The sequence below is a fragment of the Mus pahari genome, chromosome 6, assembly GCF_900095145.1.
Source record: "Mus pahari chromosome 6, PAHARI_EIJ_v1.1, whole genome shotgun sequence".
NCBI lineage: Eukaryota > Metazoa > Chordata > Mammalia > Rodentia > Muridae > Mus > Mus pahari.
In genome coordinates this window covers 49,720,678-49,737,565 of record NC_034595.1, presented here as the reverse complement: position 1 = coordinate 49,737,565, position 16,888 = coordinate 49,720,678, and the positions used below count along the sequence as shown (strand labels likewise).

Sequence of the window (16,888 nt, the reverse complement as noted above, 5' to 3'; positions counted from 1 at the left end):
AGTTTCAGGTATTTATTAGAGCTCAAGGGTTCAGCCCAGAAGTGCGCCCTGATCAAGTGTTCCACCAGGCCTCATTACTTGTGCAATGAAAGCAAAGAACTTTGGGGAATGAGCTCCTGCTGAAGGAGAAAGGAAGTGTGGGAGGAAGCACTCAGAACCCAAGCATAGGTCAGCAGTGGACTTGGAGCCCCTCTGAACTTAACATTCTAAGTCAAGTATGTAGGACACCATCTGTGGCAGGTAACCTGAGGTTGAAAAATGTAACTTCACTAATGAATTAAAAATAATTTGCATCTCTTCATATTAATAACCTCATTTTTTGTTTTCTTCCCTCTTTATTTTTTTATCTATTTTTTCCTTTTTCTTCTTTCTTTCTTTCTTTCTTTCTTTTTTTTTTTTTTGGCTGTTGTTGAATTTATTACAGGAAGTTGACTGTTGAATGCTGCATGATAGGTCCAACTGTTACTACGTGGTGATGCAGGTGAAGTCAAGGGTTGAGGGAATAGTCAGGATTTTTGCAGGCAAGGGTCAAAGAGCCTCGATGCCCTCCTAGGAAGTGGCCATGCCAATAGTTCACTAGGCAGATGACATTCCTCACCAACAGACTCTGGGCCCCAAAGTCCATAGCCAACTGCACACACTTGGGACAGGCTAAGCAGACTGATACTGTACAGAGAGGGCACAGCCTTGTGCCATCCATCTCTCCTCTGTGCTATGCTGGGCTAGACTCACTGCTGGGATACAGCAGCCTGTGCTGAAGTTGATGCCTTCTTTAAGGGATACTTGCAAATTTCCCTGATGCCCAATTATTTCAAGATACTTTCTTTTCACAATGGGTCACAACATGAGCTTTGGTCCATTCTGCCAATGCACAAGCTACACACGCTTGCTCAGCAGCTGAGGGCACTTGTTAGTATCATGTCGAAAAAGTAAATAAAAATCCATATAAAACAAACATTGCAACTTTCCATAGGAACACAGTAAGTGTGACCCCCATCTTCTAGCCTTCCATACTGCATTCAAAGACATCCCAAACTAGCAATAATTAAGTTAAATGGTCCCCCCCAAATGTCTTAATTCAAGCTAAACTTGCAGGTAAGAGCTACAAGAATGGCATCTACACATTGATCCTAGCAGAAGCACTGGCTGCAGGGTGACGATTCATCCCACTGTCCTGGGCACAAGACACGGGCAGAGTGTCATCATCCTGCTCCTCCACTTCTGGGGGAAAGTCATGACTCTGGATCTTCTTCATGAGTTGCCACATTGGCCATGACATTACATAGTAGATGTTTGGCCTCTGGAACCCATTGAAAGTAGAAGTCGCGGCAATGGTGTATTCACCCATGTTCTCAAACAGCATCCAATCACCCACATGCATTTCAGGCAGGTTACAGCACTCAACGATCTGATCAAGGCCATCACATGTTGGTCCCCAGATGCTGGATGAGTAATACTTCTCATCTGGGTCTTTCCTGCAGCAGGGCCTTCACATGGGTGTGGTCATAGAGAATGCAGTTAAATCATCCATGTACTCCATCATTCACATAATACATGAAGGTTTGCTCCTATGACTCATCTTCATAGTCAGAGCCAGGCTGCTCCTTCCACACTTTTTTTGGCAATGATGTTGACTGCAAGTGTGAAAGCCGACTCGACATAGTATCTGCCTGGCTCAGCTATGGGTCTCACTCCAGAGTCTGATGGAAAGTACTTGTCCAGAGTTGGGTTGATGACACTGGTGATCTCTTCAAACGTAAGCTTTGTATCTTCAGATCCAGGAAAGCCACCGCCAATATCAAGCAGATACATGCTGAAACCAACTTCTGTTCCCATGTCAAACACACAGCGGGCATCCGACACTGCCTTATCCACTGACATCCACTGCCCACACGGAAGCTGACACCAATGCCGTCAATATTTAGCTCTTTTGCCTGTTCTAAGAGAAGCCTGCTGGTTTTGAGTGTGGCACCAGACTTAACACTGAGGTGACAAACTGCTTTGGAATCATCAGTGGCAATCTGTAAAACCAACTTTGCCTCTGGCGAGTTTCATCAATTCAGTTTCACTGTCAGAAGTCATCATCTGGACTCTGTCGCTGGCAGCACACTTGATTCAAGAGACTTGTTTACAAGGATTTGCATAAATAATCCTCTCTGGAGGCACCCCAAGCCCCTGCACCAACTGCATTTCAGTCTTGGTTGCACAGTCAAATCCTGTCCCAATGGCAGCTAGGGTGCTCACTATGGCTCTGCTATCGTTACACTTGACTGTGTAAAGGGGAGTAACATGGGAAGAGCTTTTAGCCACCTCAGATGCTTCTTTAGAATGTCTCCGAGGTCCCCAACATAAAAAGCATCCTTATCAACACAGGAAGAGACGTCATTGATTTTTTTGGTCCAGAATGTCCTTAGCAGTAAAGCCTTCATCGAAGATATGGCAGTCAAACTCTTCCTTAGTAAAGCTGCTCATGGTCCTCCATGTGCCTCTCACAGCACAGTGGCACAGGGGGCCGAACCCATGGAGATGTGGCTGCAAAACCCCAAGGAGTGCCCACCCGCCCACACCTTGTAGAGCCTGCTGCAGACTCAGTGCGGAGCTGCTGGCTGAGGGCAGCAGTGGCTGCAGGGACTGACCCTATTTTTTCATAGAATATATTTTGGTCATATTTTCTTTCTCTCTCAACAGCTTCCAGGTCCTCATCACCTCCTTATTCACCCAACTTCCTGTTCTCTTTTCTATCTCTCTTTCAAAAACAGATTAAAAAAAAATACAGAGTCCAAACAAATACCACTAAAGACAAAAAACACCAAACCAAAACACATATATCCAAAACCAGGAACAACAACAACATGGATTCTGCTTTGTATTGCCTGGCTCCTCCTGCGAATAGGTCCTGCCTTGGAATGTGGTTGATAAATCCAGTGTCACCCCACTGGAGAAGTGATTTTTCCTCTCCTATCACGTGCTATCATTTGCATACAGCTACTTGGTTAGGTGTCTATTTCCCTTTGTATGTGCTGGGATTTTATCTGTTTGAACTTGTGCAGGGTGCAGGTCTTGTGTATGCTGCTGTCATTTCTGTGAGTTCATGTGTACATGAGCCCTGTTGGCCAGAGTGTCAGGTGTGGGATCCATCTCACAGAATGGGCCTTAAATCTGTGAGAGTGGCTGGTTACTCTCGTAACGTCTGTGCCACTATTACACTGGTATATCTTGCAGACAGATCACTGTTGTAGGATGTAGAATTTGTAGCTGGGTGATATTGATGATCACTTTTCTCTTCCAGTATTATACAAAGTACTCTCTACCACCAGAAACACTAATCAGTAGGGGTGGAGGTTCTCTTTGGGTATCAACTTGATTTCTCCATGTTTGATGATGTAAGTGGTATTTTCAGCAACAGGTTGCTATTTGGTTATCATTTGGTTGTGGAGGGTAGCCACAGCCTTGGTGGTAGCTATGCTGTTAAGTAGGGGTAGTCTATAGACCTCTTTGGTTAACTCTACAAGACATAACCCATTCCTGGCATTGGAGGTTTCACTTTGGGCATAAGATGTCTATTTGGGGAATTATTTGTAGCGACTTGTGTTCTCAAGCTAATTACATTATCCAAAAAACCTGTTTGCAGTGTCCTGCACGTAGGCCTAAAGGAAGCCTGATCCCAGTTGGTTTTTGACTAGTCAATAAAGTTACCAGCAGCCAATGGCTGGGCGGGGAGACAGAAGCGGGACTTTTAGGATTACTAGGAAGGGGCCAAGGAAGGAGGAAGAGGGGATTCTGAGGTTGTAGTATATGGACTATGTGAGAAAGGTATAGGAGGGCGAGAGAGCCAACATGTAGGTGCCAGGGGAAAGTGGTCCCAGGAGGGCTGCCTGGCAGGGTCCAGTGCAGCAAAGAGGAAATAAGAGATTTAGTAAGTATTAACTCACTTACTAGAGGGAAGTGTGTGTTAGCCATGTGGAGATAAGGAGGGGCTCAACCTTTGAGCTGCTTAAGGTATTTAAAATATAAGGCAGTGTCTGTGTGTCTTTCTTTTGGGAATCCAGAACATTGGGGCAATAGCTAGATACGCACACATCAGCTGGGAAGACAGAGCAGATTAATTTAATTACTGTGTCGATCATTTCTCTCATACTGTGACTTCATTTAAATTCTTTTCATAGGACCAGGTATGGTCATCCATGCCTTTCATTCCAGCACTTGAGAGGCAAGGCAAGTAGATTCTTATTCCTATCAGGTGCAAGTGGACCAGAGACCTTAGTGTGGACCTAAAGTTTGACACTGTTAGGGAGGAAAGTAGGGAAAACACTTCTTGATACAGGAGTGGGCAAGGGCTGTCTACATGGGACCTCAGCCATCCAGGAAGTAAATGAACCAATCAGCAAGAGGAATTGAGAAGCTTCAATTCTGAACAGCAAAGCAAACAATTAACTGAGAAAAGACCCAGCCTACAGAATGGAAAGAAATCTTTGCCAGCTATGTGCCTCACAGAGGGTTAGTATCTAAAATATACAAAGAACTGAAAAACAAACAGAAAACGTCATAGAGCAAGAAGAAATCAAGTAATCTAGTCAATAAAATGGGCGCATGGATGAACAGACAGTTCTCAAAAGAGGAACTACAAATGGCCGTTAAGTATAAATGTTCAGCTACACTAGACATCAGAGAAATGACAACCTAAATGTATTGAGAGTGCATTTGAATGGTAGTCATCGAGAAAACAATAACATTGAAATGAAATGAAAAGAAGGGGCCTTTATGTGCTGCTGTGGGACTGTAAACTAGCCCAGTTTCTATGGAAACCAATGTGGAGGTTTCTCAAACACTCTTGGGTATTTACCCAAATGGCTGGACATCAATGGATTGTAGAGATGATTGTACATGCATGTTTACTGCAGCTGTATTCACAGATGCTAAGTTATGGGACCAACCTAGGTGCTCAACAACAGAAGAATGGGTAAAGAAAATGTAGTTCAGACAAACAATAGAATTTGTACTGCCATAAAGAAGGACGATGTTATGTCATTTGTGAGAAGATTGGTGTGATTAGAGACAACCATACTGAGCAGATCAGGGTAGTCTAAAGCATATATTGTATGCTTTCTCTTTTGCAGCACTTGGATTTTATACAGTCACATAAAATTATGCATGTAGAAGTGAAACTGTCTAGAGGACAAAAGGTTAATGGGAGGGGCAGGATGAGAAAAATTAAGCAAATTAAAAAGAGTACTTCTGAATCCAAATCTCTTTACAGCTTTCCTGTGTTCAAGAAACACCAGCTATGCTGGGTGTGGTGGCGCACACCTTTAATCCTAGCACTCGGGAGGCAGAGGCAGGTGATTTCTGAGTTTGAAGCCAACCTGGGCTACAAAGTGAGTTTCAGGACAGCCAGGGCTATACAGAGACACCCTGTTTCAAAAAACAAACAAACAAACAAACAAACAAAAAAAACCAAAAAGAAAAAAAACACCAGCTATAAAGGCCCAGTACTGTTTCAAGTTTCAGAGAAGTGCTGGGTTCTCTGCTAATGATGTGTATGATATGGAAATCCTTTTGTGCAAACTCCCAGTTTATTTCTTTGCCTTTGCTTGACCACTGCTGGGATTTCTCTGACTCAGTAAAAACAGGAGGAAACAATAAACACCCTAACCTGCCAATAGAAATGGCTGCCTTTCTTGCTGTGCATTCTAATGCTTGAAAGTGCTCCATGAAGCTCTCTCTGACAGATGTATGAACCGGAGGTGCCGGGCTCAGAAGTGGAGATCAGGTGCTAAAGTAGAAATGTACATTGATCCCCTGAAAAGTAGGTGGGTTGGTTTTTTTTATTTGAAGTTCCAAATAAAATGTCTATTTCTTTTTGCCTTTGGAAATATGATTAGATAAGAAATAATGGGCCATTCATGAAGAGGTGACTTGTATTATTTTAAATGAAAACATGGTGGTTTCTCGTCTCACTGGCTGTTCTCCTAGACTTGGATGTTCTGCCCTGTGGGTGCCTGCCTCTACTTCCAGTCGGTGCAGGTAGAGAGCACTGTTCTACCCAGGTGCCCCGGCAAGATGCCGCTTACTAGCACGGACAACGTCTCTGAATCTTCTAGGCTACTATACAAAACAGGGCTTCTTAGATTTTTGGTTGTGAGCCTAGCCATCTCTCCAGCCCCAGAATAGTGTTTCATTACAAGAGCTCCACACATATTACTATTTGTGCTGCTTGCCCAGACCTTCCCAATTGGTTCCTTGACCCTGCTCCCTCTTACTGTGTCCCTCTTCCCCTGCATAGTCTCTTCTGCTTTACTGTTCTCTCGCTCCGTGTGAAAACACATGCTATTTGGCTTCTCTCCACATCTTCCTCCCTATTCTCCTTCCCTTTAGACTCTTTCCTTCCTCCACAGAGTCTATCTTGTGCTAACATATATGCTGTGTGTGTGTGTGTGTGTGTGTGTGTGTGTGTGTGTGTGTGTAACTCTAGAATCTGTATCTGAGAGAGACTATGTTTTTGGTATTTATCTATTCTCAAAGTATCCTATTAGTCATGTCCTTGTGGGTATCTGCTGGCTGAGTCTGAAGCAATGTCTTAGAAGACATGATTAGGAAGCAGGTCTCTGGAGTAGGCCTTCACTCTGTTCAAGGATGGGTACTGGTACTACCAGCCGTGGGATAGGGGAAGGCCATTAGCTCTTCTGGAACCTAACAGTATTATCTACACCTATGGCTGACTGCCAAGTGTTAGCACGAAGAACAGAATGACTCTCTTGTTGCTAGTTAGTGAAGACCTATACACCAAAGATGCCACACACTTGTCAGCTGAGCCATGCAGTCTTCCTGACAGCTGGGCAAGCGGGTACCGTCAGGTCTGCTTGAAGAAGAGCAAGTGTAGGCTTCTGACAGGAGAGATGGAAGTCTAGGCTCCCACTGTGTGACTAACATGTGTTTGAACAGTTTACTGTGCTCTTCTACAAGGGCCGGGATTTTCCATATGATCAGTTCTGGAGAAATACTGCTCCCTCAGTTCCACAGCAAAAGCCTTGAAGGCATGAGTGGATCATTTTACAGATTGTGACGAGAAAGATGACTTGTGGAAGGAAGGAAGTCTTGGGCCCAATGAGGCGTTGGGGAATCTATGGATCTCAGTAGCAGGAGGTGGTGCAAGGTCAGGCCCACACTGCACCAGAGTAAACCAAGGCCTTGTCCTCCCATCCTGAGCTCCGCCTTTAACTCTGTTTATTGCCTTGTTTCTTTTCATCTGCCTTTACCTCTCCTGAGCTCTTTCTGAATGCTGTTTTCTTTCTACAGGGCAGGATAACATAACCAACAGCACGCTATATAGCACTGATAGGATGATATAGATATATATCTTCCTTACATGTATTTGGAAATGATGGAGGGCTTCAAGCATTGGATGCCCTCGCTTTCTTTTACCTGGCAACTCCTTCATTTTGTGGCATTCTCTCCTTGAATCAAGAGCCCACATTCTGCATGAGTCATCCTTCCTGTGGGTCACCACTACATCCCCTGCACCTTTTAATACATCATAGTTGTCTGTCCATGGACCCATCCTTCCATCCCTGCTGTTTCTCTTCAGAACTGGGTCTGCTTCCCATTCATCTTTGTGGCCCAGTACTGACCTGGATTAAGCCCTTAATAAGTGTTCTCTTCAATGTTTACTGTGAAAACATTGGCAATAGAAAAAGGAGTTCAAAATGAGTCTGAGTGGAGAGGTGGTAAGGTTAATATGTCTTAATTCTATTTCAACTAATTCTTCTGATGGCAAGGCATTAACAATACAAAACCAAAATATTCAACAGAAAATGGGCGTGAAAACCATATGAATTCCAAGAGAATTTACTTTAGCTCAGAGAACCATTTAAAGGAACCAAGCATGAGAGAGACTTAATTATCACCGAGCCCCACAAATCCCCAAATTCCTCCAAGGGGATTAAAGTCTGAATTGCTGGAAAAGAACTTGATAACACATAATAATAGCGCCTGGGAGAGAGGCAAAGTCACTGTGCGCTACAGCCCATCAATCAAATTTTCCTTACTGTTCAAGCTGCCAACAAGTAGATAAAGCAACTCATAAACACACCAATCACTCCGCAAAAGGCAACTCTATCGTTGTCGAAATAGGCTCCTAACACTCAAGGAAGCCATGTGTTAGAAAAAATTAAGTAATGTCTGTTGTGGGCTGAAGGGGTTTAAAAAGCTCTACACTGTGGGAATGAAAGTTTTATATTTAACACTTGTAGATATTCAGTAGATTAATTTAATAAGCATTTCAGGACAAAACCTTGGCTGGGAACTCTATGGTAGATAATTATGCAAGTCTGTGTCTACATGGCTTTGTTTCCTGCCTGCAGGCATGCTTTACATGGCTTGGATCACCCTAGAAGGGAAGCCAGTCTATGCTACACTTGTAAAAGCCTCCAGCCACACTACCTGTGAGAACGTCTAAGGGATGTTTTAACCACAGAAAAGTTTCACATTAAATTTCACATTTAAGATGGAAACCATTTATCAGTATTCCAAAAAAAAAAAAAAAAAAAGTGTCAGATCTTGTTATCTGGACTTCAGGGGAAAACTGTCCCTAATGAGAAAGACCCACGAGGACCAAAATCAATGTTAAATATAGTCCGTATTAAATGAGCATTTCTTTCTTTTGAAAGAAGCCATGGCTCAGACTCCTGTGAGCCATGCTGCTTTCAAAGATGACTAACTAGAGTTCTTGGTGGCCACTGTTCGGAAGTCACAGCAGACAATGTCTTCTATGCAGTGCCAAGCTCTCAGCGGAAAGGCCAAGCCCACAAGGGCGGCTAATGTGGTGAGGACAGTAAGAGCCCAAACTACATTCAAATCTTCCCTGCAAACACAGGACTGAACTTAACCAAATATAAAATGCTGAGTTAAGCAGATGGAGTTTATCTCATTTTAAGCAAAATTGCAAGCTTAAACCATATCTATTTAAATACAAAGAACAAGATTCTTATGGTTCTTCTTAAAACCCAGATCCTTTGAGTCTCAGTCTGTCTCTCCCTCCCTCCCTCCCTCCTTCCCTCTCTTCCTCCCTCCTTTCCCCTCTTTCTCTGCATTGTCTATCTATGTGTGTGTGTCTGTCTGTCTGAATCCAGGGCCTCATGTACGCATGCTAACCCAGTGTTCTAAACCTGAGCTATGTTCCCAGCCTCTTAACCCGACGCTTTAGGAAGAAAGAGTTTCAGTTAGAATTGATCTGGAAAAAAATAAAGTGCAGCCATGCGGAGGACCGAGGCCTTGGAGCTTGAGGAGTTAGGGTCTCTGACGTTCTGCAGGTAGCCTGCTGGATTTTCTATGTTCATGACATTTAACAATATCAGTGAAGCTCTTAACTGAACCACATGTCATCTAAAGTCTTTCCAGATTTAAAACCCTGTTTCTCCCCACATATTCACACCAAATATTTACTATGTAGTAGATATTAACTGGATAGTAAGGGCCCTGCAGACACAGACATCTAATTTTAAGAGTATAAATAGCAAATAAAGGGAGTAAGATTTGTCAGTACAGTATAAATGCAAGACTGAGAAAAGCCAGCATTTTTACTGTTTCTTTTCCCATGGAAATTCCAATGTATACATTGTTGCTCTTTTTCCTGGTGAAAGGATTATTTCATACATGCATACAATGTATTTTGATCATAACTACCCCTCCTTCATTGCCTTCTTTCAAGGAAGATTATGATACAAGGAAATGGTAGGTTCTTCTTTCTCCAGTAGCTGTGTGTTCTCTCTTTAGCACTAATAATCAATTGTTTACACTGGGGCTGGTGATGTGGGCCTGTAATCCCAGCTACCTGGGAGGCTGAGGCAGTAGCTTTGCCTGCACTGTTGAATGGGTTCAAGGAGAGACAGTGCACTGTAGTGAGGCCCAGCTTCTAAACAAGAAAGTAAGAAGACTGTAAACAAGGGCACAATCCAGAAAAGGCTCAAGATGAGCTGTGAGCTTCCTCTCCCAGCATCACACCGAAGACTTAGCTCCTGATTGAGTCAGGGTGGCTGGCACTAGTTCACTGGTTCATGAGACTCAAGAGTGAATTCCTCAGGAGAGTGTTATTGACTGAAGGCTAAATAAAGTCAACAGATGCTATACTTTTTTTTTTTTTTTTTTTTTTTATAGCCCAGGACAGCCAGGGCTATATGAAAAAAACTCTGTCACAAAAACAAACAAACAAAAAAGTATTGCTTTTCTATAAACCAACAGAATAAGACTTTAAAAGAAATATAGTATTTGTCAAATTGATACCATCACTACTTGCCAATTCCGTTGACTGAATAGTTTGAATGCAACTGATACAATTACTTACTGTCAGTTGTAGTCACACACACAGACACACACACAATTTACCAAGTAATTAATAAATGAAATGAAAGCAACAGCCATAAGAGGTAACACAAGAGTTGCTGCGAGAGTTTACAAACACATAAGACTTTAATGACAGGCTCATATGTACTTAAAATTGAGTTCTCATGCCAAGCCTGATTTAACAAAAGTTGATACTCAAGAACATGAATATATTGCTTATACTGAAATATAGATTTAATGAAGGAAATGGGATATCCACAGTTGATCATTATATTTCTTTGAGATTTCTCCCCTCCAAAACTTCCTATATACCACTTTCCACTCTCCTTTAAATCCATGGCTTCTTTTTCTCACTAATTGTTATTGCATGCATGTATGTGTATGCACTACATTTTATAAGTCCCCACAGTTCCATCTATTCCTTACTTACTGAAATTGTATTCAGCCTGCAAATATTATTGCTTGCTCTCACACTCTTATAGCCTGAATGACCAAGTCCAGAGTGCTATTTGTTAACATTCTTCCAGTGCAATTCTTAGAGGTTTTGTAAACTCTGCTTGATTTTAAAACAAAATGGAGGTAAAAGATGTTTTGTATAAAAATATACGACTTAAGCAATAATGCCAGAAAGGAGCTGGGCTTTGGGGATTACGCGCCGAAGCCCGCCAAGCTCCTTGTGAGACAGACCGTGCAAGGTTCGCATGAAGGGGAACCGCAGGTAACCAGTGCAGAGCAGCTTTCTACCCTGCCTGCTCTAAAGACACCCGGGAGTTTAAAGTACAATAACCCTACGTCCAAACTGTCAGAAGCAGTCATAAGTGAGTGAATATAATATAATATAATATAATATAATATAATATAATATAATATAATGGGATTCAATGAGCGTCCTTCAGGATAGATATGGCTGTGGCAAAAGATCTCCATTTTAACTTCTTTTTTCTTCTTCTTCTTCTTTTTTTTTTAAAGATTTATTTATTAACTTTATTCATTCATTCATTCATTCAATGTAAGTACACTGTAGCTGTCTTCAGACACTCCAGAAGAGGGCGTCAGATCTTGCTACAGATGGTTGTGAGCCACCATGTGGTTGCTGGGATTTGAACTCAGGACCTCGGAAGAGCAGTTGGTGCTCTTAACCACTGAGCCATCTCTCCAGCCCCACTTTTAACTTCTTAGTGGTAAACTTTGCCACATAATGTGCTAAAACCAAGGGCCCTCTATCCTGATGTATAGTATGCATCTACCTTAGTAATTATACATTAGTAAAGTATAATGCACACCTTATATAACTGTGTAATAAGATGGATTAAATTGGTATTATTCTATAGAATTTATGTCTACTAATAGGTTACATTATCTGTGCATGCTGTAGCCTAGTGGTGAAGTATGTGAATCCTTGGATTCAACCCCTGACATATAAATAGATATTCAATCAGGCAGTGAAAAAAGAAAAAAGAAAAAAGAAAAATTAAAACTTAGAAACAATATAATACTGACAGTCTAAGGCCTTTCAAAATCAAGAATATATATTTTTAAAGTGGGAAAAATGACAGGAACCAGGAAATGTTATACAAAATGAAACAACCCAGGCCCCAAAAGAAAACAGTTCATGATCTCCTCATATGAAGAGCCTAGCTTCAAACTTTGAGAATTGTGTGTTTAACTTTTTTCTATGAAGTCAGGAAGCCAGAAAAGGTTCATAAGGGAGGAGGGGAGACAAGGCCTCTGAGGTAGGAGGGGAGACAAGGCCTCAGTGGAGTTATAAGTTCAAGAGGAAATGGGACAGGGATGGCAGAGGGGTGGGGGGATGAGAGGGTAGGAAGCAAATTAACCATAGTTAGGAACGTACGAAAAAGTCTTCCGGATTCCCAATAATCTATGAGCTAGTTAAAAATACAACTTAAAAATAAAAGGAGTTTAAACTGAGGTATTCTCATGGGTAGACAATGCTGTTCCTAGAAGGTATGATTAGTACATGAAAATCTGTGTCAGGAGCTAAATAAATCCTTCAAGTTAGTGGTCTGGGAGGCTGCAGAGGCACAGACCAGCACAGGACAAATGGTCTCACCTGATATATTTTGCTTCTTCAAGAATGTGGGTGTAAAACTCCCAGTGAGGAGTCAGACATTTTAAGAAGGGTAAACAGGGCTGGGAGGGGCTAGCAGGGGATGAGGTCTTGTACTTGCAGGTTCCATGACTTCCAGAAGCTGTGTGGTAGTTTATGGGGGGAGGAATACTTCAGCAAGGTCAGTGAGAACAAGGGAAGACAGGAAAAAAGATGAAATTGTATGCCTATGAATGACAGGAAATTAAACATGAACTAATACCTCACTTTCGCAGCATAATCTGCCCTATCTGTCTTCCTTATATCATGTAACAATTAGTCTATAATAAATTCAGAAAATGCTTTCTCCAGTGTTCCTTTTTTTCTACCCTTTAGAGGTCTGAAGTATTTTGATTTTTCATTGGGTTATCTCCCACTGTAAACCACAAACACTAAAATATAGTAGAACTAGCAAATTATTCTTGGCGAGCAGGGTTATGTCACTCAGTTTCACAACCTTGGTCAAAGCAAGAGCAACTGGGCAAACATATGTAAGCTATCACAGCAGCCTGTGCTCTCCAGAGGCCAGCCTGGCAGTGGCATCACAGCCGAGAACAACAGGGGCAGAAGGCTGTCTCCCAGGACAGGGCCAGGTGTGCTTGTAAACCTTCTGAGGGGCTCACCCTTGTCATTTGCTCAGGGCTTTCAAAGGCTGGTGCAGGTGACTGGCTGTAAGCACACAGACAGGACGTGCAATCTCCCTCTGTGATCTCAGAAGCCATCTGCCCTGGCAGAGAGGACTGATGAGGTGTCAAGAGACTAACTCTACAGATGGCCATGATCCGTTGGCTACATAACAAAAAGGACACAGATTCTAATCGGGAGGGGTGTGTAGGGGAGAGGTAAGAAGGGGAGGTGTGTGGGAGGGGTGTGTAGGGGAGGGGTGGAAGTCAGTGCCCTTCCTGCACCAAGGCTGAAGTGAATCTAACCAGGAGAGGCTCTGCTCATACCTCGCTCATCATTTCCTGCAACTTCTTTTCACAAACTCCCACCTTTGTTTGCAAACTTCCTGCTGGCTGGATAATGGGACCCATGTGTTAGTTTTCATGCTTCTTGTGAAAATTTGGGGGAGCATTAAAAAGGGAAAAAGATCTTCACAGGAACAATGTGTTTAAGCACTTTTCACATCGACCCACTTTTTGGCTGCACAAAAATTACACATCTATATTTTTTCTGTAACTCTGACTTGAGGCTTTCAATGAGGTACGTGAGGTTAGGAAACAAAAGCTGTGTCCCGTCTCTCATTTTAAGTGGTGCTTATCTTTCAAAGACACTGGGATTTATATTCTCAAATGGCAGAACCATATATTAGGAACCTCATGATGATCTTCAAGAGCTTTTATCTTTGCCTTTCTTGAGGTGGTCAGAAAAGCAGAGCAAGATAATCAATAAGGCCTCAGCTGCTGGAAGAGGAGGCTGGGTGAGCGCCCTCAGACAGAGACCAGAGCACAGAGCACAGGCCAGTGTTAGAGGGCAGCACACACTGGGGTCAGGAATCCTGACGGTCCCATACAGATTGGAACTGTATTTATTTAAGTCAACAGAAGTGAGAAAGCACTCTGAAGTGTCGCTCAGCGGACTCCATTCTTTTGAGTCTTCCAGGAAGTCTAGATCTGTCTTAGGCTAAGTCATAAAAAAGAGATTTATTTGCAATAAAGAAATCAGGTGGTTAAATATTTTATCTTATATGTATGTGCACCATGTGTGCACAGTGCCCAGGTATTGGATCCCATGGAACTGAAATTATAGACAGCTTTAAGCCACCATGTTGACACTAGGAATTGAACCTGGGTCCTCTGGGATAGCAGCCCATGCTCTTAACCACTGAGCAATCTTTCCAGGCTCCAGAGGGTTAATTTTTTTTATCATGAAAGCATTCTGTATAGAACTACTTTAAAATTTAATTTCCCAGCTGGGCGTGGTGGCACACACCTTTAATCCTAGCACTCCGGAGGCAGAGGCAGGTGGATTTCTGAGTTTGAGGCCAGCCTGGTCTACAAAGTAAGTTCCAGGACAGCCAGGGCTATACAGAGAAACCCTGTCTTGGAAAACCAAAATAAAAAAAAAATTAATTTCCCTGTTTTGCTTAAATAGCTTTATTTGTACAAATTTAAATCTTACAGTATTTAAGACATCTTTTTGGGAAAATGGGGAAAACAGGCTTTTAAGAGGGAGCTAGTACCAATGTTAGAGAATAGTTTCTTAATACTACTCCAGTGGCCTTAGTATGGCAAGAAGAAACCATTTCCTAGTGTTTATAAAATTTTTCAGCTTTACTACAACCCAGTGAGTCAAGATTTCTATGGTATTTTACGATTACATTGTTCAGTGATATAGGTTAGTCATACATATCATGCAAAAGAAAGTCCATAAGGAAAGGTCTCTCTTCCCTTAATGACAAAAGGCAGACAAACACAGTATCCCAGGCTAGATAAGATAAGGAGTTTAGAGTCTTAGGGAAGCAAAGGCCCATGTAAGGGGCTGGCAGCTCAACTAGCTGTGGGCCTGGGCAACTTCAGCATCTCCAGTTCCATCCAAGGGACATTACACTTACATAGGATGCTATATGCAGTAGTTTCTGACTGTAGAAGCAGAGGAAAAGTTAATGTCCTCAATCACTGTGTTGGGATCAGGCATAAGGAGTTAGAATCCTTTAGTTAATAAATAACATTAGGCTCAAAGCATATTCACTTCTGGGCTGGATAGTCCACTGAGACTCAGCAGACGGCCAGCATGCTCTAGGATAGGTGGGCAGATACAGAGGCAAAGTCTGCAGACCAGGAGCGGGGAACCAGGTCACTGTAGTACCTGCAGCTCCCGAGTTTCCTTATGTTTTAGGGAACAAGTATTTATATTTTGTTTTGACAGGCTTCAAGTATCCTGGGTCATAATGAGCCTCAGCAGCTAATTCTGTGACAGTAATTAATTTCTTCATACTTACCAAAGGTGTGTCTTTTCCTCCAACAATGCTGAGCCCAAGCCCCGAGCGCCCCTTGGATATTTCTATGATCATTTCCTGGCCAGGGACAATGGGACATGTTGCAGGGTCCACCGAGAGCGGAGCCTGGAAGTTACCTGGAAAGTGACAAAACAAAATGATTAGCAAGCCTGGAAGATGGGGTTGTATGGCTGCCACCTCACTCCCTTCACATGAAGCTCTATGAAGGGAAAAGCTGGACCACAGCTCTCCTCACCCACTGGATGAACCATGACACTGCGATGGCACTTTCTGAGATGAAACCATTAACTCCTAGAATCTGTCAACGTATCAATTTTAGGTATATTCAATTAAAAAAAAATCTCAAAACATACCATGAAAATCAGCATGGAAAAATTAGAAATGACAAATACTTAGGAACACAAAAGTATATTGTGCACTGAGTAGAAAGGCCATTTCCACAGGAGACGCTGAGTTTAGAAGGCTTGCCCCATGGGGTCTGTGGTGGTCTAAATATGCCTGGCCCATAGCAAGTGGCACTTTTAGGAGGTGTGACCTTGTTAGAAGAAGTGTGTCATGTGGAGCCAGGGTTTTGAGGTCTCATATATATGCTCAAGTCTGGCCAGTGTGATCTAGACACTCCTGGCTGCCTGTGGAAGACAGTCTCCTTTTGCTGCCTTAGAACCAAGATGTAGAACTCTCACCTCCTCTAGCACCATGTCTGCCTGCACATTGTTATGCTTCCTGCCATGATGATGGACTAAACCTCAGAAACTGTAAGCCAACCCCAATGAAATGGTTTCCTTTCTAAGAGTTGCCTTGGTCATGGTGTCTCTTCACAGCAATGAAGCCCTAAGACAAGGTCTTAGGTTTAATGTCTTGTACTGCAAACACCAAAACAAATGAAATAAAAATGTACTTAAATAACTATAACACAACAATTAAGATGTATAAGGGAATTAATAAAACACATGATTAAAAAATATTTAAAATTTATTACTAATATCACAGGCTTAGCTTCTCTAATCCAGAGATCTGGAATTTATGTCAAATACAGACATAAACAGCCTTCTAGCTGTACACTGAATGTGTATATAAAACGTAATGGATTCTGTATTCGTTTTTGAATTATATATCTAATCTATATCATTATGTATATGAACCTGTTCCAAAATCTTAAAGATTTCTGTTCCCAAGTACTTTGGTAAAGGTTATTCAACCCTTATATACAAAGGTAAACACACATATACACAAATATATGAACACATTTATATTATAATAAATATTACTTCTGAGGCCATAAAGAAAATTTTGTTAAAAGAGTTACTGATATTTTCAACAGTCATTCATCATCATAATTCAAGCCACAAAATTAATCTCATCCTTGCTTTTGAGACCAGATTCCTGAAAGCCCAGGCTAGCCTTGAATTCACTATGTAGCAAAGGATGACCTTAAATTCCTGAACCTCCTATCTCCATTTCTTTCTTTTTTTTTTTTTTTTTTT

The 16,888-nt window shown here is 42.0% G+C and overlaps 1 protein-coding gene and 1 pseudogene across 5 annotated transcripts in view; both read right to left on the bottom strand.

Moving 5' to 3' along the window:
• Patj (PATJ crumbs cell polarity complex component) overlaps positions 1-16,888 on the bottom strand; it is a 312,739-nt gene that overhangs the window by 52,420 nt on the left and 243,431 nt on the right. For all 5 annotated transcript variants that reach the window (XM_021200048.2, XM_029539757.1, XM_029539756.1 and 2 more), the window contains one exon: positions 15,387-15,520. In XM_021200048.2, coding sequence (XP_021055707.1) covers positions 15,387-15,520 — 134 coding nt within the window. The remainder of the gene's footprint in view (positions 1-15,386; positions 15,521-16,888) is intronic.
• Positions 1,079-2,531, bottom strand: LOC110323028 (annotated as a pseudogene).